This window comes from Pelmatolapia mariae, linkage group LG7 (assembly GCF_036321145.2).
Source record: "Pelmatolapia mariae isolate MD_Pm_ZW linkage group LG7, Pm_UMD_F_2, whole genome shotgun sequence".
Lineage (NCBI taxonomy): Eukaryota > Metazoa > Chordata > Actinopteri > Cichliformes > Cichlidae > Pelmatolapia > Pelmatolapia mariae.
The window spans coordinates 24546090-24566756 of NC_086233.1; the positions used below are offsets into that span (position 1 = coordinate 24546090).

General features: G+C 42.2%; 4 protein-coding genes across 5 annotated transcripts; 3 read left to right on the top strand and 1 right to left on the bottom strand.

The window, feature by feature from the left end:
• Positions 1-254: 254 nt before the first annotated feature.
• selplg (selectin P ligand) lies at positions 255-4170 on the top strand. The gene is made up of 3 exons (XM_063480661.1): positions 255-297; positions 556-667; positions 1101-4170. The coding sequence occupies exon 3, from the start codon at positions 1119-1121 to the stop codon at positions 2400-2402; it is 1284 nt and encodes a 427-aa protein (XP_063336731.1). The 5' UTR covers positions 255-297; positions 556-667; positions 1101-1118; the 3' UTR covers positions 2403-4170.
• A 1024-nt stretch (positions 4171-5194) lies between these two features.
• Positions 5195-11400, top strand: tmem119b (transmembrane protein 119b). The gene is made up of 2 exons (XM_063478563.1): positions 5195-5304; positions 9383-11400. Exon 2 carries the CDS (start codon positions 9396-9398, stop codon positions 10239-10241), a length of 846 nt encoding a protein of 281 aa, XP_063334633.1. The 5' UTR covers positions 5195-5304; positions 9383-9395; the 3' UTR covers positions 10242-11400.
• A 99-nt stretch (positions 11401-11499) lies between these two features.
• On the bottom strand, positions 11500-13897 carry LOC134630846 (iron-sulfur cluster assembly scaffold protein IscU-like). The gene is made up of 5 exons (XM_063478566.1): positions 13760-13897; positions 12644-12757; positions 12363-12473; positions 12174-12252; positions 11500-12075 (listed from the first exon to the last, which is right to left on the bottom strand). Exons 1-5 carry the CDS (start codon positions 13859-13861, stop codon positions 11984-11986), a joined length of 498 nt encoding a protein of 165 aa, XP_063334636.1. The 5' UTR covers positions 13862-13897; the 3' UTR covers positions 11500-11983.
• A 4706-nt stretch (positions 13898-18603) lies between these two features.
• LOC134632075 (chemerin-like receptor 1) lies at positions 18604-20527 on the top strand. Of its 2 annotated transcripts, XM_063480663.1 has the most exons (3): positions 18604-18666; positions 18779-19741; positions 20151-20527. In XM_063480663.1, exons 2-3 carry the CDS (start codon positions 18787-18789, stop codon positions 20159-20161), a joined length of 966 nt encoding a protein of 321 aa, XP_063336733.1. In that variant the 5' UTR covers positions 18604-18666; positions 18779-18786; the 3' UTR covers positions 20162-20527. The 2 variants fall into 2 exon arrangements, with proteins under 2 accessions (XP_063336733.1, XP_063336732.1); XM_063480662.1 differs by lacking the exon at positions 20151-20527 and having other exon boundaries at positions 18779-19875.
• Positions 20528-20667: the final 140 nt, after the last annotated feature.

Sequence of the window (20667 nt, forward strand, 5' to 3'; positions counted from 1 at the left end):
TTACAAGGTGACAGGCTTTCAATTCATAAGACACCAAATCAGGTATCCGTCTATCACACATGATCCATCCATCGTTTATACGTTTATATGTAACTGTGTGTCCTGTCGCTGTGGTTAACCATGATCTGCGCATGACATGTAGCTTTAAATCTTAGACAGAAATGTGACCATAGGGTGACATGCGGGAAGCATCTGAGCAGTTTGCAGAACTGAGTACTTCCTGTTACGTTAGATGAAGTAGTAATCAGGCTGGCCAAAGAGCAACAACTGATCCATTCTGAGCTTTCCATCAGAAAGGTAAGACAGACCTTCTGCTACATACCTGATTATAGCTGACAGGACTTGGTTATGTCTTCAAATGTTATTTTTTATAAAAATGATAAAAACGAAACAAGGTTGTGAAACGGTTTGCCTCCTGGCTGATGCAAGCTTAAGCTGTGTGCTTCAAAAGGAACTGTCTGTATCTGAAAACATTACGGTGTGCCGTGTTGGGTTTTTCCAAAAAAAAAAGTGTGAACATTTCCTGTTTTCTTTTATTCTCTTCTTTCTGTCAAGCACCTACAGTCGACAAGTCAGTACTGCGAGACTGTCCTCTGAAAGTGGTTGAAATGAGCTGAACTTTTATCACTTTTCGTCCTCACCCGTGCTCTGTTCCACCTGCAGACAGGTAAGACACGTCCACTGCTGTGGTTAAACTTTTCTGACTTAAGGATCTACCGCTTATCTCGTTATGTTTAATGGTGCCAGATAAGTTCTGGCACAGGAGTCTGATTTATCAGATTTTATTTCTCGCTACATATTTTACATTTTGGTTTGTTTTTGGGTTGTTTTTTTTTTTTTTAAAGATTATAATTTTCTCTGACTGAAAATACAAAATGTGAATCCCCTGCCAGTCTGCTTAAAAGGTTTCACATTTAATATTCAGTGTTATACTTTTGAGTTTTGGTGTGAACGTAAAGCAAAGGGTGTGGTGACAGACACATGATTGCCTCATCACACGATGTAACTGGTACACTTGACACAGTGATTTTTCCTCCCATGTATCTTTTTTCCATGTATCTTTTTTTTTTGTTAACTTTTAACTCATTCTGCAATTTCAGATTTAGCTTAACGCAGCTATGACACTCCTCAGCATGAAGACATTTCCAGCCTTTTTATGGGGATTATTCATCGTGGCTGCTTCCACCCCAGAAAGCAGTGGTTCTACCTACACTGTTGAGCCCAACAAGACAAGTGCCCAGCTGACAACTGCACTTGCATTTCACAATAAAACAGATTCACACCCTGCAGTGTGGGGAACAACTCACAGACCTGCAGCTACTACCGTTTCTGCAGCGGTACAGAGCACAGTGGTAACCACAGTGGAAACTAGCGCGGCAGCTATCAGTAACAAAACTAAAATCTCCAGTGACAGTGTAGTCACTTTGGTTCCTACAAGCCCTGCAGCAGCAGCCACAAGCAGCTCCGCTCCGCAGTTACTTCATACCTCTACAGCTTTGATTGAAACTCAACCCTCCCACCAAGTGACCATGAAAGAAATAACAACACATGCAGAGGATGGGTCCCATCCACAGTCAACCACAGCGCCAGACACCACTGCTCCTGCAACATTCTCATCAACAGCAGCTGTGTCTTCTCCACAGCCCACATCCATCACTGAGTCTGAAATGACATCAGTGTTATCATCCACTTTCTCTTCTGAGAAATCTACTGCAGCTCCAGGCACTCAGAACCTCAGCAGCCTTTCAGTTTCTACTGCAAGCCCATCGACGGCAGAGTCGATCTCAGAGACAACACGTGTGCCACAGGTGTCCACCTCTTTGCCTCCCACAACAGCCAAGACACTGAAGACCAGCCCTGAGATTTCATCTGCAACTCAGTCCGTTTCTGCCTCGAGTTCTTCTATCTCCACACAGTCAAACGCTACCTCTACGTCAACTGAATCTCCCAACTCCACCATTGCAATAATCCTGTTCCCCCGTAGGCCCACGGTGTTACCACATCCAATAACTAAGTCAGCCCCAGCTACTAAATCGCCACACGGTGAAATCTCAAAATCAACCCCCAGCACCGAGGTTCAACCCTGCTTGACCCAGAACGTGGTGAAGCAGTGCCTCATTGTCATCGCCTGCCTGGCTTTGGTGTGCACAATCTTTATCTTTACTACCATTGTCCTCTGCGCCAAACTGTCATCGAGGAAGCGCAAGCGCAAACCTCAAAAGGAAACAGAAATGATGTGCATTTCTGCTCTGCTGCCCGAGAGGAGTTACAACTATACGAGACAGCACAATCCGGTGCCCAATGGAGTCCTGGTGATGCCAAGGGCTGAAGACAGCGACGACGAGGTGGGAGATAATCTGACTCTCAGCAGCTTCCTTCCAGAGAATGATCGCTACGTGTAGATGGATTTTACTATGCTTTCATCTGTTTGCTATCAGTCAGCGTGGAAATAGCTGCTTTTTGAATAAACTCCTGCTTCCCCTTTGATATTAGTGGTTTTGCTTCAGTACCTGCCGTATTTCAGTGGAGGAAGAGAGAAACCACAAACAGACAAACATTCACGGTTTCATGTGCAAGTGCCTGTAACTGCATGTGGCATTTGACAAGGTCTGATAGTGAACTCTGCATTTTGGACTAAGGTCAGTGCTTTTTGCATGACTTTAGCCTCCACAGGATGAAGAGTGATCAAAGCTTGTTTTTTGTTTTTTTACATCCGGAGCTGAGCCCTGCTGGTATTTCACTTTACGACAGGGGACAGGAAGGCTTGCTGTGCAAAGGGATATTATTGCTCTGTTCAGACACTGTTCAGTTTACAAGAACTATCCAGGTGGCTGAACGCTTAAAGGGACAGTTCAGCCTCAAGTCAAATTTACATGTTGTTCTGCTGGCCTGTAGTGCTAATTGTCCACCTGACGTGCCGGTGTTTGCAGATATTTACTGTAGAGTTGCCTTCCTTGTCTTGAATATACCAGAACCAGGTTACAACTGACTTCTGTTTTTTCTTTTTCTGACCAAAGCTACTCATTGCAAATGTCTTTTTTCAAGAAATCATCCTCAAATGGTGTTGTGAGCAGTTTTATGCAGGAACTATGTCTTTTCGACTGAACTGCATCAGCCAGTCAAAAGCTAATATCACACCTCAGCTAAGGGGGAAACAATCCGTGTTTATATCCTGTCACAATGTCAATGTGCAGTGGCACACTTCCTTCTGCAAAGCGATGCAATTGGCTGGTGCACTTTAGAAAAAAGAAAATGTAACCACACAGAACTGCTCGTTATGGTGGATTTATTTTCCATAAGTGGGTTGTGATGATTGATAAGAGCCAGGGAGGTTTCAAAGGCAGTTTTTGAAGCTGTGAGCACCATAATTTTAATATCTAGCACCATTATATTAAATATAAAAGTGAGATAAGAGAAAAAACAAGAGATGGATGGATGGATGGATGGATGGATGGATATCACCAATTCTGTGCAATTCACACCAAAAGATGAACAGATACATAGATGGCTGAACGCTTGATGCTGTGATGACCCTCTTGTCAGTTTGTCTTGGTAGGTCATGTGACCCTGGCACGGCGCTAACAAGGTTTAGTTGTAGGGTTTTCATTCATCAGGGGCTGATTGTGGCATATAAGGAGCAGTCCTGGTGACTCTTTGTCTCTCCTCTCCTCTCCTCTCCTCTCCTCTCCTGTATGGACTCCCTGCAAGCCTGTAAGAAAATGGGGTCTAGTCCGGTATCCGAACACCCGACTTCTGATGAATGACAGTCACCCGACTAGGCCACCTTCGGTCCACCTGAGTATCACATGACCTATAAAGACAAAACGACATGGAGGTCATCACAATGCACAAAACTAATTTCATGTTGTTTAAGTGTGTGTGAAGAGATCCACTTTCTGATAATTTATTAAATAAATGTCTTTGTTAACTTTAACATTTTAGTAACTCTTCAGGTTAAGAGTCATAATGAAAAAAAGAATAAAACATTTCTGCAAACTTAGAACTGATCACTTCTCAGTGTAGAAGTTAAACATATTCTGTGGTTCTCTCATGACAACCAAAGTTTGGGGAACTTATCTGAAAGATTTCCTCAAAACGATTATGCCTTGCAGTCCATATTGTGCTTAATGTTATGAATATTTTCAACATTAAAAGTAGCCTTTTTAATAAAAAAAAAACTGTCTGTAAATTTCTAAACAGTCATAATAGAAATAAACTTTCTGTGATCTCCATCAGTGCCCTCGTTTATGAAAGCCCTCACAAAAAAGGCTTTTTTCCTACTCCTGACTGGATCTCAATTTCACTTCCTTTCCTGAGAAAAGAAAACAATTCCCTGAATACTTATTAGGGCCATGAGACCACATTTTTTTCTCTCTGTTTTTTAAATTTTCCCCTGACATTTACAGACGTCGGTGACTATCAACAGAGCTGAGGCAAACGTAAACCTGGAGGATGCAGGAACCCATCACACGCGCCTCATGACCATATAAAGCTACGTTTGTCGTGAGCGATCAAAAGCAAAACAGACATGCAAGAAAAATGCAATCACTCACACAAAGTCACACTCTCTCCCTTAAGTGGTCTCACACACACACACTCACACACACACACACACACACACACACTTTAATTGCTCGTCTCTGGATAAAATGCTCCACGTTGTTTCTAACAGTCTCCAGCGTGTGGCCTTTACCTTCCCCCTTCCCCTTGCTGTCCACACAGGAACCATTAACCTTTTCCTGCATTGGCAGATCACTCATACAAGCTGCTCTCTGACTCTTTATTTTAGCTCCAGAGGTTTGCTGTTATTCATCAGTGTGAGGGACTAAGGGGGTAAAACGAAGGAAAGGCTGTCAGTCAGAGGCTCTGTTTTATTTTTAGAGGGTTTGTTTATTTGTGATGCTTTTATAGCTCTTGAGAATTAATTTTGTTTTGTGGAATTGGCTTTCCACATCCACTGAGCCAAACAGCAGAGCGGAGAAGAGGTCCCTGCCCCCACAGCACATTATAAACTCCCACATAACAAGAACAATCTGTGTGCAGGCCGGAGAGCTCAGACACTCTCGGGGAAACTGGAGGGGGAGGAGAACAGTGGAGAGGCAGAAGGAGGGATTTCTCCTCATGGTAAACTGGATTTTTTTTAAATACCCAGACAAACCTCCACACTGAAACCTGAAACTTGCAGAGGGGGCGTGCTTCGCCGAGCATTCGCCGCTCTTTGCTGTGCTAAGTTCACTTTTTTCCAGTCTCATCCTCCTCATTCTGAGGGCATTTCAGCAGACAGCTCTTCTTCTGCAGTGGATGGTGAGTCAAATGTGTCATTTCATAAGGTTTTGTCCTTAAAATTCAATTACAGCATCTTGACATCTTGTTTGACAGCATCATGATAGAAGGATTCAAACTCAGGAATTAGGAACATGATAATAAAAAAGTAGAGACAAAGTTCAGATTTAGACATTAAAAGTTTTAGACATTACGTTTGCAAATAAAATAGTCGCACTTGTTAAATCTGCTGAGTGAAGATTTGTGTGTGCTTGTGACCTCCTTCTGTGCATGTTACTGTGTCAGTGTATATTAGGTCCAGGGTGAGCAGGGTGATTGATTTGAAAAAAAAAAGAAGAAAGAAACAACAACATCAGAACCCGTTTCCCAGACTTTCATGTCTCGCAGCTTGCACACAGATGGCGCAGAAAGATTTGGGAGACAGACTGAGCACGTAGCTTAGTGTGATCAAAGTTTTTAAAAAAACGGTTGATTCAATCAAGTTGCAAACACACATATTCTCCCTTATACTTCTTGTTGTAGCAAGCCATGTAAGATACTTTTGGTTATATCTGAGCAGGAAGTTTTCCTGCTAAATCAACACCTCTCAGGTTAATGATACGCTCAATATAATTTATTCTAATATGTAAAAAGGTGTAGTAAAAATATTTAATTTGCAGAGATTTGGTTAATTTGCTTTAGATATAATTCAGTGGTCACTTCTTTAGATACACATTGCTAGTACTGGGTTGGATGCACTTCAGAGTTTTCATGGCAGAGATTCAAAAAGGTGCTGGGAACATTCCTCAGAGATTTTAGTCCATATTACCATGACAGCACACAGTTGCTGCAGCTGTGTCTCATCCGTGATGTGAATCTTCCATTCCACCACATCAGTTCAGTTCAGTTCAGTTCATTTTTATTTCAAACATGTGCCTTCACAATCATTTCCAAATATCATTTCATTATTTGTTTGAAAAGGAGTAGGCAGAAGTAATTACTTATTTGTCCCTACCCCCTCAAGTTTTACCTCTCATTCTTTTAATTTTCTTTTAGTCTTAAATTAAACAAACAACATATGAAACAAAAGTACAGCAAAACAAAACAAAACATACATAAATAAAAAAAAAGAAATTAGCAAGCCCCACCACAGTATAGTTTCTTTTATATGAAAAATACAGAATGTGTATATTTGCATATTCATAAGTTATGGAAAAACAAACAAACCAAAAAAAACAACAACCAAGAACCACAATACCATTACCAGCCACATTACCGTCCTGGGTTAACCCCGTTTTCTTCATTCTTATACTTATTTAAAATTTGTTTTTTATATTTTACTTTAAACTGGCTTACGTTTTTACTTTCTTTTATTTCTTCTGTTAGACTGTTCCATAATTTAACTCCTGCAATTGAGAGAGACATAGTTCTTAAAGTTGTTCTAGCACTTTGTATTTTTAAATTCCATTTCCCTCTTAAGTTATACCCACCTTCTCTTTCTATGAACAATTTACAGATTTCTTTTGGAAGCAATTTATTTCTTACTTTATACATTATTTGCGCTGTTTTAAACTCCACCAAGTCTTTGAATTTAATAGCTTGCATTTTGACAAAGAGTGCATTTGTATGGTCCCTGTACCCCACATTATTTATTAATCTAATGGCCCTTTTCTGTATTATAGTTATTGTTTGTGTATTACTTTTGTATGTGTTTCCCCAAACCTCTACACAGTAGCTCATATATGGCAGTAGTAAAGCACAGTATAATATGTGCAGTGCTTTCTGATCCAACATAGGCTTTGCTTTCCCCAGGACGGCAATGCCCCGTGCCATTTTCCCCCGAACATAAGTAATGTGTGGCTTCCAACAGAGCTTGTGGTCAATGATCACACCAAGAAATTTTATTTCATTTACTCTTTCTAAATATACATTGTCAACACATATTTCTATTTTGATGTTTTTCTTTTGTTTTCCAAACAACATAAATTTGGTTTTATCTAGATTCAATGATAATTTATTTATATCAAACCACTTCTTTAATATTGTTAATTCCTGTGTGATCATCTCCAAAACCTGTGGCAATTCCACACCTGAACATAGTATATTTGTGTCATCAGCAAATATTACAAACTTTAAAATCTCCGATACTCTGCAAATATCATTTAAGTACATAATAAACATTTTTGGACCCAATACCGAACCTTGAGGTACTCCACAAGCTATATCCATCAGATTAGATTTATATTCATTTATTTGTACATATTGTTTCCTATTCCCTAGATAGCTTTTAAACCATTCCAAAACCACTCCCCTAAACCCATACTTTTCCAGTTTTTTTAATAATATTTCATGATTAACAGTATCAAACGCCTTCTTTAAATCTAAGAAAATGCCGAGTGCATACCTCTTATTATCCATACATTCCGTTATCTTTTCCATTAAATCTATCAGTGCTAAAGCTGTTGATCTGTTGCTTCTGAACCCATACTGACTATCTGTCAGTAATTCATATTTTTCCACAAAACTGTCAAATCTTTTTATGAAAAGTTTTTCCAGTATCTTAGAGAACTGGGAGAGTATTGACACTGGTCTATAGTTTGTAAAATGATGCCTTTCACCGGTTTTGTAAATGGGAATAACTTTAGCAACTTTCATTTTTTGTGGAAAAACCCCTTTTTGAAACGACAAGTTGAATATGTATTTTAATGGTTTTACAATCCCATCAATAACTGTCTTTACTGTTACCATATCAATATCATTCCAGTCTGTACTGGTTTTGTTCTTAAGTCCTCTAACTATGTCATAAATCTCTTTCTCTTCCACTGCTCTTAAAAACATTGAGCTACTATTCCTTTCAATATTTTCCCCAGTGTCCCTTTCTATTCCATCAACCTTTATTTCTTCTGCCAGTTTTGGCCCTATGTTTACGAAGAATTCATTAACATCCCATCGAGATCAAGATCTGGTGACTGTGGAGGGTATTTGAGTACAGTGAACTCAATCTCATGTTTAAGAAACCAATTTGAGATGATCTGAGCTGTGCGTTATCCTCCTGGAAGCATGTGGGCATACAGTGGTCATAAAAGGGATGGAGATAATCAGCAACAAAAGTCAGGTAGGCTGTTGCATTTAAACGATTCTCAGTTGGAACTATTAGGTCCACAGTGTGCCAAGAAGCCGTCAGCCTGAGCCATTGATGCAGGGCAGGATGGATCCTTGCTTTCATGTAGTTTATGCTAAATTCTGACCTTAACACCTGGATTTCATCAGACTAAACAATGTTTTTCCACACTTGTCTTCTTGTCTGGTGTCGTCCTCTGCTGCTGTAGTCAGTCTGCTTCAAGAGAGATGCTCTTCTGCATACCTCGGTTGTGGTCATTTTAGTTTATTGTTGCCGTCTTATCTGTTTGAAGCAGTCTGGCCATTCTCCTTTGACTTCTGGGATTAACAAGGCATTTTCACCCAGAGAACTGCTGCTCACTGGATAGCTTTGCTTTATTTGACCACTCTCTGTAAACCCTAGAGAAGATCAAGTGGGAAAATCCAGTAGATCAACAGTTTCTGATACACTCAGACCAGCCTGTCTGACACAAACAACAAAGTCTCTTAAATCACTTTTCTTTTTTATTCTGATGCTCGGTTTGAACTGTAACAGATCAACGCACTAAGTTGCTGCCATGTGACTAACTGATTAGAAATTTGCATTGACAAGCAGTTGAAAGTGTGTGCCTAATACAGTGACAATAAGCGTATAAGGCCTATAGTGCTCAATATTGGAGGTATCATGCAGTTTACATGTATTTCTTCCAAAGTGCAATTTAAACTCACCCAGAGCTGGGAGCCTTTTTTACTCTAACTTTTACTCATGACATTTAAAACAGTGCAACCAAGTGAGCATTAAGATAGACAAGTATAACTAAGAAAACATAATCTTCTCGTACTTTGTAAACTGTGGAATTTCAGTCATCCATCTTTGTTTTTGTTGTAAAGCAGACTGAATGTCTTAAGAACAGCACTAAATGAGCAGATATTTTACTTTCTGAAAAAAAGATGTTACCCAAATACACACAAAGCACATATTCTCTTCACGTGTGTCACTGATGTTGAGTGTTATTTACAGATCCCGAGGGGAAATGCCGCTCCTGATGGCCCTTCACCACATTGGTCTGTGCGTGGTGCTTTGCATCAGCAGCCTGTCCACACCTCTGCCTTACTCCGATACTCTGGAGGGAAGTATAGATGAGGAAGACTACAACAACTTCAATTTCTATCTGCCTATTACCAATGTCTCCACGGAGTACCAGACCGCACCTGCCAACACAGCCCACGAGGAAACTGACTTTCTGAATCAGCTTGTGAACTTTCTTAATGAGAACATGCTCCTCATCCTCGTTGCAGCCAGTCTCATCCTTCTCATCTTCCTTATCATCTGCGGGGCAGTTTTCATGAGCCACAGACGCAAAGTCAACGCTTACTATCCTTCCTCCTTCCCCTCAAAAATGTATGTGGATGACAGGGATAAAAGTGGAGGTGCTAAACCCTTTAACGAAGTTCAAGAAAAAGCTTCCCCGGGGCAGGAAAGCGAGCCAGTGGACTCTCACAAGCAGCTCCAGGCTGACATTATGAGGGCTGCCAAGAGCCTGCGCACTCCAAATAAATCTGTTGATGCTGCAGAGAGAAGCGATCCCAGTCAGAAAATAGCAGACCACAGTCCCGAAGACAGCTCGAAAGCAGATGGCAGCATCCTAGACCATCAGCTCCCAAGTCTCCCAGAGGAAAAGGAGCCGAGCGAGCTTTCCGACAGTGAGGCTACCACCACAGAGGGCAGCTCAGAGCCGAGTCCTCCTGAGCTGCCTCGGTCAGAGGAAGTTGATTCACAAGAGCCTTTGACGGGCAGGAGTCTGCGGCCCTCCTCTCTGCACATTCACAATGACTCTGCTACACTTCAGCTCATCGCAGGAGAGAAAACTGCCTTCTAAGAAATCAGATTTGTGCAGAAAACCTTCAAAGATTTCTGCAGGACTTTAGTAACTTCTCTGCATTTCCTCAAATAAAGATACAGCAGGCAGAATTGAAGATGATACATGATACTCTCTTTATGCACCTTTGTACAAGTTTCACAGTACACAAATAGTTTTAGTATGTTTTGTGTTCCTGTGTTTGAATTTAAACATCTCTGCATATGGGCCACTGCTGGTAACAGTAGGTGGTGTGGTCCCAATTACTCTGCGCTTCTATGCAAAAAACCCAAAAATGGACAACTAGGCCTCAGTTCTGTTTTTGAATTTGGATCTGTTATGCTTTTCCTCATTTTCTGTCATATATATACTGCTACAGTAGGGTGGACTTTTATATTAAACATGTCCCAAGTTTCAAATAAAAAGTTTAGCTTATGTACAAGTAATGGCTGTGAAACAAAGGATCAGCACTCTGTGACATCACCAGGGTACATATTCCTGATAATGGCTTGTTTCAGGAAGTAGATGCATTGAGGCAACGCTCTTTAAAAAAAAAAAAAACAACCTAGTATGATGATTTTTCACCTGCAAGTCATGTAAAGCTACTCCAGCAGACTCCAAGAATAAAACTGTGGAGTTTGAAATTTTTCTCTTTTTAGGGTGCACGCTTAGGATTCCATACTTTTACGGAGCCCGTCTGACCCCCAGTTTGTTTGACTAGTTTTATCACTGTACATCACACGCTGGATCGCTTAAACATGCGGGCCCGTGCACATCTCAGTGGGACTCCAACGCAGCCGCCTCTGTGAAAAGGCTCCAAATTAATCAAAACGACAAGCAGACAGCATGTCGGGTCTTTGATGTAACAGCCCAATAAAGCTAGAACGTGCAGAAGATGTTGAACATCGCTGTGTTCTGCAAGAGTGCTTCTCAAAAGTGTGTGCTCGCAAGTAGGGGAAACAGAAAGCGAGTGTGAGGGAGAGAGAAGCTGAGACACTGAGATAAAGCGAAGCACAGTCAGGATTTGTCAAGTATATAAAACCACAATCTGGTGTATTTTGGCTGCAGTGGATCTCAGCTGCAGAGCTTTTTTAGGTGTTACTGCAGCAGGAAGTGCACGGGCGTATTTGCAGGCTCTGTGTCTATGTGCAGCTTACTCAAATGGATCACAAGGACGACTTATTTAAAGTGAATTAAGAATAATCTCGTTAGTTACGCCTATATTATTCTGTAGATGGAGGGTCAAATAATGTTTAAATAATAAACAGGATACCAAAAGTACGATTAGGGATAGTTTTATTACAGACTTTTAAAGAAGCATTTGTAAATATAAGTTACATTTAAAACTACTGGACCCCCTTTTTTTGGTTCAAGCCACTTTACTTAATCTCAACAGGTCAGTGCGTTTAGAGTGCAGACGGTATAAACAGCTTTTAGCTTTCATCCATACCTCCATCACACCTTTCAATATAAAAAACACTCCACCTGCACAAAGCAATTTCCAAAATAAGGCTCATCTCTGTACCAACAACCCAAAACAGTGCTTATATTGTGCGTTTATGTGACAGGCTAAAAGATACAGTATACACGGTTAGAGGATCGCAGACTAATATAAACAGCCTGGTGTAACACTGCTACAGAGGGTTGAAAGATGGTGGACTCGTCATCATTGCTGCAGGAAAGTGAGGTGTTGACGCTGGACTATTTCTCTTCTTGGCAGCAGGGAGCCAAACCGGGCCCAGCACAAAGCGTGAGCGCTCCATTTAATTGCTGGCCCTGACTGCCTCCTGCTGGTCATCTTGTTGCTTGAGACGATAGTCAGCAAGGGCTGCCTTGATGGCATCTTCGGCAAGCACTGGACAGGAAATAATTGGAGGTTAAATGTGCACATGTGTGCAGAGAAGTTTGGAAAAAAGAAAAAGAAGAGCCTTGACGTATTAAAAGAAAACTTACTGGAGCAGTGAAGCTTAACAGGAGGAAGACTGAGCTCCTTGGCGATGTCTGTGTTCTTTATCTTCAAAGCTTCGTCCACCTGAAAATAAAAGCCCACACACAGCCATGAGCGGAGCAGAATACGCTAAATATTTAATAGATTAAACATTCAAAGGAGCTGAGACGCAGGTCTGTAATGTGTTCACTCACAGATTTGCCTTTCACCCACTCGGTGGCCAGAGAGCTTGAGGCGATGGCAGAACCACAGCCAAAAGTTTTGAACCTGGCATTCACAATCTTCCCCTGGTCATCCACCTCAATCTGAGAAAAGTTTTGACTGTTACTCATGTGACCAAAAAAATGAGCAAGAAAAAAACAACAACAAAAAAACTCCCAAACAATCTTAATCTCTCCCATTCTTAAAAATGTATCCCTACTAAACTAACAACAATAAAAGCCTTTAATTCACACACACTTTGTAACAAACATACCTGAAGCTTCATTACATCCCCACAGGCCGGGGCACCCACCAAACCAGTTCCAACATTCTTGGAGTTTTTGTCCAGCGAGCCCACATTTCTGGGGTTCTCATAATGATCCACCACCTTCAGACAACAGAGAGGGGAAAAGGAGCATCAGGCCAAATGCACTCTTCCTGTTGCTGTCAGAATTCAACAATCCCATATTTGTAGGAAGGAAATGCCATCTACATTCTGATACAATGGTAAAAAGAATGTGTACAAGTCTTGGCATCCTTGTTACACAACTATAACTTTCCTCCCTTGCATAACTGACACTGGCATGAGCAGATTAGGACTGGATTTCATGGTCTACACAGTGCAAACTCTGTCATTCAGCCCTCCTACTCTATTTCTTGCTGAGTCATTCTGACCAAGACAGTGTGAAGTGGCCGAGCATCGCAAAACCTTTTGCATTTTTCATCAGAAATTAAAGGTTTAAAGTCAGACTCCTCAGCTGATGGCCAAAACATGACCTCTTATCCAAGAAATAATTTTAATAAAAGGCATATAATGTCTAAACCTCCACAATCACCCAAAAACATCCAGCTAAACATAAATACATCACATGTATTGGTTGCCATGACCCAGTTAACCTCCTGTTGCATCAATATACCTTCACAGGTATCACATAACATTTACCTGACTCTAGCACAACATACTGCCACCCTTTAAAGCGCATTAATCGGATATGGTTAAAACTGTGGCAGTGGACAGCTGGTTGCAGATTAGTGACGTTATTCCAGCCTTCAGTAAGCTAAATAGCTACAATGAAACAATGCATTTGTTCATTTTAACGGACTAGCATCATGGAGGTGAAGGGTTTGAGATAACCAGCGTAAAGGCAGTCTGCTGTAACTTGAAACATTTGTGCAGCCAGCTAAATATAAGCCACCGTCCTATGGTTGTCAACAAAATGCCCGAGCAGAAAGATCACTCTTACAGAGTCGTGGTTGCCCGTGTTTAGTAGATCAATTAGCTGATATACTCCAGGATGCTTTCAGTAGGAGTAAACATGAACCAACAAGCAGCTGTGACGTTGTAAGCCGAGCTCCCCGTTAAAGAGAAGCTACAGACTGGACCATTTACCTTCTTGTGATAGCAACACTGAGTGATGAACTCGGGAGCGGAGAGCCTCCTGGTGAGGAAAGCCAGAGGACTGAGACACTTGTTCGCCACGGTGCCCGCCATGTTGATCCAATGTCGCAGTTATGAAAGCTCGCAGCTCGAGAGAATGGAACTACACGTCACTGACAGGAGGAGGAGCTACAATAATCACATCTGCGCATGTCTGGTTTATGTAATTTACAAAAAACGCTCTTTTGATAATACAATACAGTTAGACTTTCATTTGTTTATATTTTATTTTATTTTTATTATTTTTATTTTTCTCTTTGTGTTTTAATTGATCAAATGATCTCTCTTTACGAGTCTTTATCAAGCATTTAGTAGAGATGGGTAGATTAAGCCAAATATGGAGTGCCACAGGATTCATACTTTAGTTTATTTCTGTCCTCTTAGGTTCATCAAAAAAGATACATGCCTGTGCAATCACTGCTCCACTCATGCAGTCACTTTGACATTAACTAATTATAAAAATAAAGTGTTATTGGTCATCTTGGGTGTTAGGTTTGCTAACTGATTAACAATAGACTATATTCAGACATTCAAATAATATATTCAGCACTGAATTGTGTTAGATACTTTATTTTTATTGGAAATGAAAAACTATACCTCAGACATGAATTCTGAAAAATTCCTGAGCCCTTTTATGTTGACTGTCAGGTCCATTTTATTTATAGCCTAAGGAGCATTTAAATGGCAGGCGTTGACCCAAAATACGAGACAGTCACGTTAAAAAAAAAAAAAAAAAGTTTCAAAATACACGAAAAAGCTGAAAGGAGGGTTTTGTTCTGTTAACTAATTATTCTGTGAAGTTGAAAGAAAATGACAATGATTTAGTAGGGAGTAAAATGTGTTCAGAATTTGCTAATTGATGATGATTCATGTCATAAATCAAGACACACTGCTCTCCCCTACATAAGCTGCATCAGCAATACTGGCCCTGTATTTACTTGGTATCAGATCGATACTGATATTTGCATCGCACTAGTATTTAAAGAAAACCTTTATGTTCTCCACAACAGAGTCAAAAGATTACATTCAACTTATATGTGGGTTTTTCTTCTTGCTGCTGTTCCCTTGAGGGGTTGGCGCAACAGATCTTCCTGCATTTCACCCTATCTCTAGCATCCACCTCTGTCGTACAGCCATCTGCATGTCTTCCTTCACTACAGCCCTGAATTTCCTCTGTGGTCTTCCTCTTTTGCTCCTGTCTGGCAGCTCCATATTCATAGAGTCCCGATCAAAAGTTTAAGTCCACTTGAAAAATGGCAAAAAATCATATTGTGCATGGTTGGATCTTAACAAGGTTCCAAGTCAAGCTTCAACATGCAACAAGAAGAAATGGGAGTGAGACGAAACTTTTTCTTTCTTTTTTTTTGAGATATTCAGAGCTCTTCTTTTTTTTTTTTTTTTTGTCTGTCCCATTTGGTTCTTTAGCCGTCAGAATTGTTGTCTGAAGACCAACAAGGATACCAAATGAATTTATTTTGCCAAATGGATCATCATGGCATTGCCGTATTGGTCCATTTGATCAACCTTTGTTGTTATTATTTATTTTATTTTCAGTTGTTACAGATGGGACAGACATGACTGGGGGATAGGAAAGGAAGATAGAGAGGAAGGAAAAGAAAAACAGAAGGGAAAAGGGACAGTGAGAAAGGGCACTTACAAAGACAAAGAAAAAAAAATCTCCTGGATCACCTGTTGAGAGAAAAAGAAGAGAAAACAAGCAAAAAAAAAAACAAAGCAACATACTAAACACAACACCATCACGTTAATCTGGCTAAGTGTAAACAGCAGTAAATACTAAATATTGAATGTTGTTGTGCAGCACGCAGGACAGACAGCGCACAATGTGCTTTGAAGTAGCAGCTAAGAAAGGTGTAATTTATGTCTACGAACAGTGAACATCCGTGTGCACACCTGTGTGGATCAGCGCGCTTGTATACAAAAGGTTTCCCCATGTAACGGTCTGCTAGAGGGTGTGGGGGGCCATAGCCCCGTCCCCCAGGGCATGAAGCAGGCATGGAGGAGATCCAGGCTCCAGACATCCAGAGGCCCCAGAGTGCGAGAGCCCAAGGAGTACCACCGGAGGGGCATCTGTGCCACCCTCCTGGGAAGGGTTGAGGAGATCCCCAGATGAGGGGTCACCCAGTAGCCACGGAGCAGAAGCCAGAGGGGGCTGCACTGGCGTGCCCGCCGGCTCTGCCGGCAGCCAGCTGTGCCAGAGTGAACCGAGCCGCAGGCCCCGAGGCTGGAGGCTCGGGGGCCCCCTTTGCCCCGGAAGAGGCCTGACCGAGCGACAGGCACCAGGCCCCGCCAAGTAGCCACCGGGAGTGAGCTGGTGCATACCTGAGCGCCCAGCCCCGGACACCAAGAACCACCAATGCACCAACCCCTGAGGGCATCAGTTACCGGCAGGGAGTGTGGTGAGGGGAGATAGACCTCCACACTTTGGAGGGCCTATATAGACACAGACAAACAGGCACACACAGACACAAACATGCATTCCCACCCTCATGCACACATATACAAACACTCAGCACTCACCCAACGTAGGGATAGACTTACATGGACATGTACACACAATCACACTCCCCAAACATACTCTATACCCCGGGTCCAGGTACCCTCGCCCCCAGAGGGGGAAACGGCACCCAGACCCAAGAGATGTGACCCTTTCCCACGGGGCGGAGGCAAGCAGACCGCCCCAGGCTCCGCAGCAGCAGGGAGGCCGATCGGACAGCCAACACCTCCTCCCAGCCCCCCGCCCCGATGGCTAGTAGAGAACGGGGGTGTGTGAAGACCCCATACCTCCCTCCTCCCGCTCATGTGTAGTGTTGCTGTGTGTTGTTCTAAAGTGCATTTAAAACAAGGGAGGGCATGGTGCTGCTGCCAGAGAGCAGCAGGTGTTAGCATGGCCCCTCCCGAGAACCCTCGATGTCTACATGGATTTAAAATTGAGAGGTGGGCACCGGCGCCAGAGGTAGGGTTGAGTACACAGACCGTCCACTGGACGCCGTTAACGTGGTCACCCTCAAGGCCCTATATATATGTGTGTGTTATAAGAGTGTGAATAATGTGGATGTCTAAGTTGTGGAATAAAATTGAGGCACAGGTGGCCAGTAGGGGACAGAGGGGGGGGGGGGGGAATGCCTCCCCTGCACCCTGGTGACACACCCGCACCCCAAGGCCCTACCTGTGTGGGTGGGTGTGGTGGAGCGGGAAGAGGGAGGCAGCCGGGGATGGGGAGGAAAAGAAGGGAGGGGCAAGATGCCCCTCCCTAGGGCCAGCTCCCCCGCTGACCCCAGTAGGCACCCCCGTCCTCTGGTACCCACCAAGGCAAGGGAGCCCAGGCCCATCCAGATCGGGGCCTACGGCAGCAGCACCGCCAAGCCCCACAGGACCCGGGGAAGCCCACCCTACCCCACCACAGAGGAAACTGTACCCACCCCAACATTCAATCATCTCCCAGACTACACAAGACAACAGACACCCAGGTTAGGTTTATTCTCCACCTCTCCTATGTCTCTCCCCCACCTGCAGAGTGGACTTCTGCAAGGATGGAACAACCTCCCTGCCAGTTCTCAGAGCTCTTCTTTGGATATTGGCTGCCTTTTCTTCTGTTCTCTGTCAGATAGATCTCACACTGCTTCAGTGATGCTGAGGTCTGGGCTCTGGGGAGGCTGACTGATATCCATGCTTTTACTGCATTGCCAGTTTGTTTGTGTATCATTGTTATGATGAAATATGAAGCTATTTCTAATCAGTAGTTTTTGAGATGTTACTGCTTGGTGGATTAAAATCTGAGGGTACTTTTCTGTGTTCACAATTTTATCATTTCATTTGACAAGATGCCCAACACCACTGGCTGGACCGTCTCCACTGCGACAGAGCCTCCACCGTGTTTGACAGATAGACACTCACTGTTGTACCTCTCTCCTGAACTCCTCCATACATACTTTCGTTGTATTATTGTAAGGTCTTTAACTTACAATATAAAACACCTTGAGGCAACTGTTGTTGTGATTTGGTGCTATATAAATAAAACTGAATTGAACTGAACACACTGACAATGATCTGAACCAGTAAGTCACATTACACAGTAGTTGTGTAATGTGGCTTATTCAATTATTATTTAATGTGGCTTGTGTATTTTTGCTGCTAGGTTAAAGCCACATCCTTGAGCTTTGCTAATAAGAAACAGAGAGGAGCTGTATAAATGTACCAATATTGATCTAAAATGTGTCGTGCGTGAGATTTATTTACTGCTTCCTTGTCTTGTGATTCCTGAAATGAAAGTTGTTTATTCATCTTTTTTCCCTACTTGGTTTGTTGCATAACAGCTTGGTATTTGATTTTGGGGAACTGCAAAAGGAACATTAGCACAGAACTCAGAATGTCCTGTACATGTGAGCTAATTGAGCCATAGCTGATTCTACCTAATAATGTTGTGTAAACTGTTTTTTACAATGTGGGAATTCAATTTTTTTAGATGTCATGTGTAATATTTGTGGTATTGTATGTCTCCCATCTGCAGTAAACCAGTTTAATTATTTCTTATGAGGTCTAACGCGAGCTCAACCACAGATTACAGTTTTACACAACAACTTCCATTCCACTAAAATAATCTGTAGGCACAATCCTGGTCAAGAAATGTGTTTGTTTTTTTTTTACCTAAGTTTTGGAGGATATCTCTTTTTGGATATTACAGCAGTTTTTTTTCCCTTTCTTTTCTACTTTCCTGTTGCAAAATACCTACGTCAGTACTTACTGAGTACTCCTGCCCAAGAAACAGAAGTGAGAAAGTCCACCCAACGGCACAAGCAATTTTAAACTCTCTATTTTCACACGAGACATAAAATCCCTATGTAAGTATCTTTTTCTCTATGAAAAACCTTCGTGTTATTTATAACCTATAATTATAAAGCTTATATGTGTAAATGTTTGTATTTTTAAAAGTTATGGTTCCATATATTTCAGGAACAATCATGGACGTGGAGTATTTTGATTATGATAACTACACCGCAGACATCGATAGCAACTTCACCACTGAAGGAACCCTAAATTTATATAGCGCCTCGTCTTCTTCAACTTATGCTCTGGTGGCAGTCAACATCATCATATGTGTTTTGGGACTTGCAGGAAATTCCCTGGTGATTTGGATTTGTGGATGGAAAATGAAAACCACAGTCATCACTATCTGGTACATCAGCCTGGCCATTTCAAACTTTTTGTTCTGTGCCTTGCTGCCTTTCGAAGTTGTGTACATGATAACTTCACACTGGCCCTTTGGAGAAGGCTTGTGCAAGCTCGCCTCATCCGCCCTGTTTCTCAACATGCACAGCAGTGTGTTCCTGTTGGTTCTCATCAGCACTGACCGCTGTATCATGGTCTTATTTCCTGTGTGGTCGCACAACCACCGCAAAGTAGGAAAAGCCCTTGGAGCCGTCATCCTCATGTGGGTTCTTTCTGCATTCTTAACAGTGCCCTCACTTATGTACAGGAAAACCACGGTCCACGGCTCGGTCATTCAGTGCCACACGGATTATGGGGTCAGACATAAAGCGGTGGTACTGACCCGTTTCATTTGTGGGTTCCTGATTCCTATCCTAATGATTGTCTTCTGTTGCTCTGTGCTTGCCATAAAGCTCAGAAGTCTGACCCACAAGTCAACAAAGCCGTACAAAATCATGGCTGCGCTCATTTTGTCTTTCTTCGCCTGCTGGGTCCCCTACCACACCTTTGTCCTGCTGGAGATAGACTTTAAGAACCACAACCTGGAGGTCATTAAAACTGGACTAAAAGTTGGGGCCACCTTGGCTGCAGCAAACAGCTTCCTATCTCCAGTTCTCTATGTGTTCATCGGCAATGACTTTAAGAAAACCCTAAGGCGGTCTTTATCATCAAGGATTGAGGATGCTCTGGCAGAGGATATTCGTACAGGTGGTCTCAATCACTCAAGGTCCAAAACAATGGAAACTGGCCTAAATTAGAGTTTTTACTAAGGAGTACATCACAGTGCATAAATATGATTACTGATCTCAGTTACACTGTTAATATTGCATGTTGAACTAATAAGTTATTATGGTAACTTTAATTGATTTTGGCACAATATCACATTTAAAGACAAAGTGATCACAATCAGTTATTCAGACAAGCAGAAATCTGGGAAACTGCTCTTAATTCTTAATCCATTCAGGTTAAACAAAGCATATCTTTGCTCAGGTATTTGTGTGCGCGAATGGCTGTCTTGTCTTATTGATTATTGTCATGTTTCTTTTGAAATGCATATTTTAAGTTTACTGAAATGTAACAAAAGTTTAATTTACAATTTATTGTACTGCATTGTTAGCTCTGCGATAGATGGGCGACCTGGCCTGGGTGTACCTGCGTCTCTCGCTCCCTGGCAGCTTGGAAAGGCTTCAGGCCCATCGTGACCCTGAAATGGATAAGGAGGAGAAAATGGGTGGATGGTTGAACTGTGAGGAGCAAAGTGATGCATGTAAATATTAATATGAGTGCCAAAATCTGTGGACTCACTAATGAATGTAATAAAATACTGAAAAAAAGGATACACACTCAGTCTCCCTTAAAGGGAACCTGACAAATAGTAGTATTTTATTGTCACTTTCTTCTGTTAAAGTTCTTACATTTCAAACCTACACCCGACCTACACCCTTTTTCACACCTTGGCTCATGTGATTAGGTGGAGGGTCATTAGGGGGTCCACTGTCCCTCTTGGGGGGGGGGGGGGGGGGGGGGGGGGGGGATACTCCCACAGGGCTTAAATCTGGGACTCTCCACCATTTGACCTTAGAACCGAAGAAGCTTCTCGGATGAGAGGTGAAACATCTTCAAGCAACTTAAAG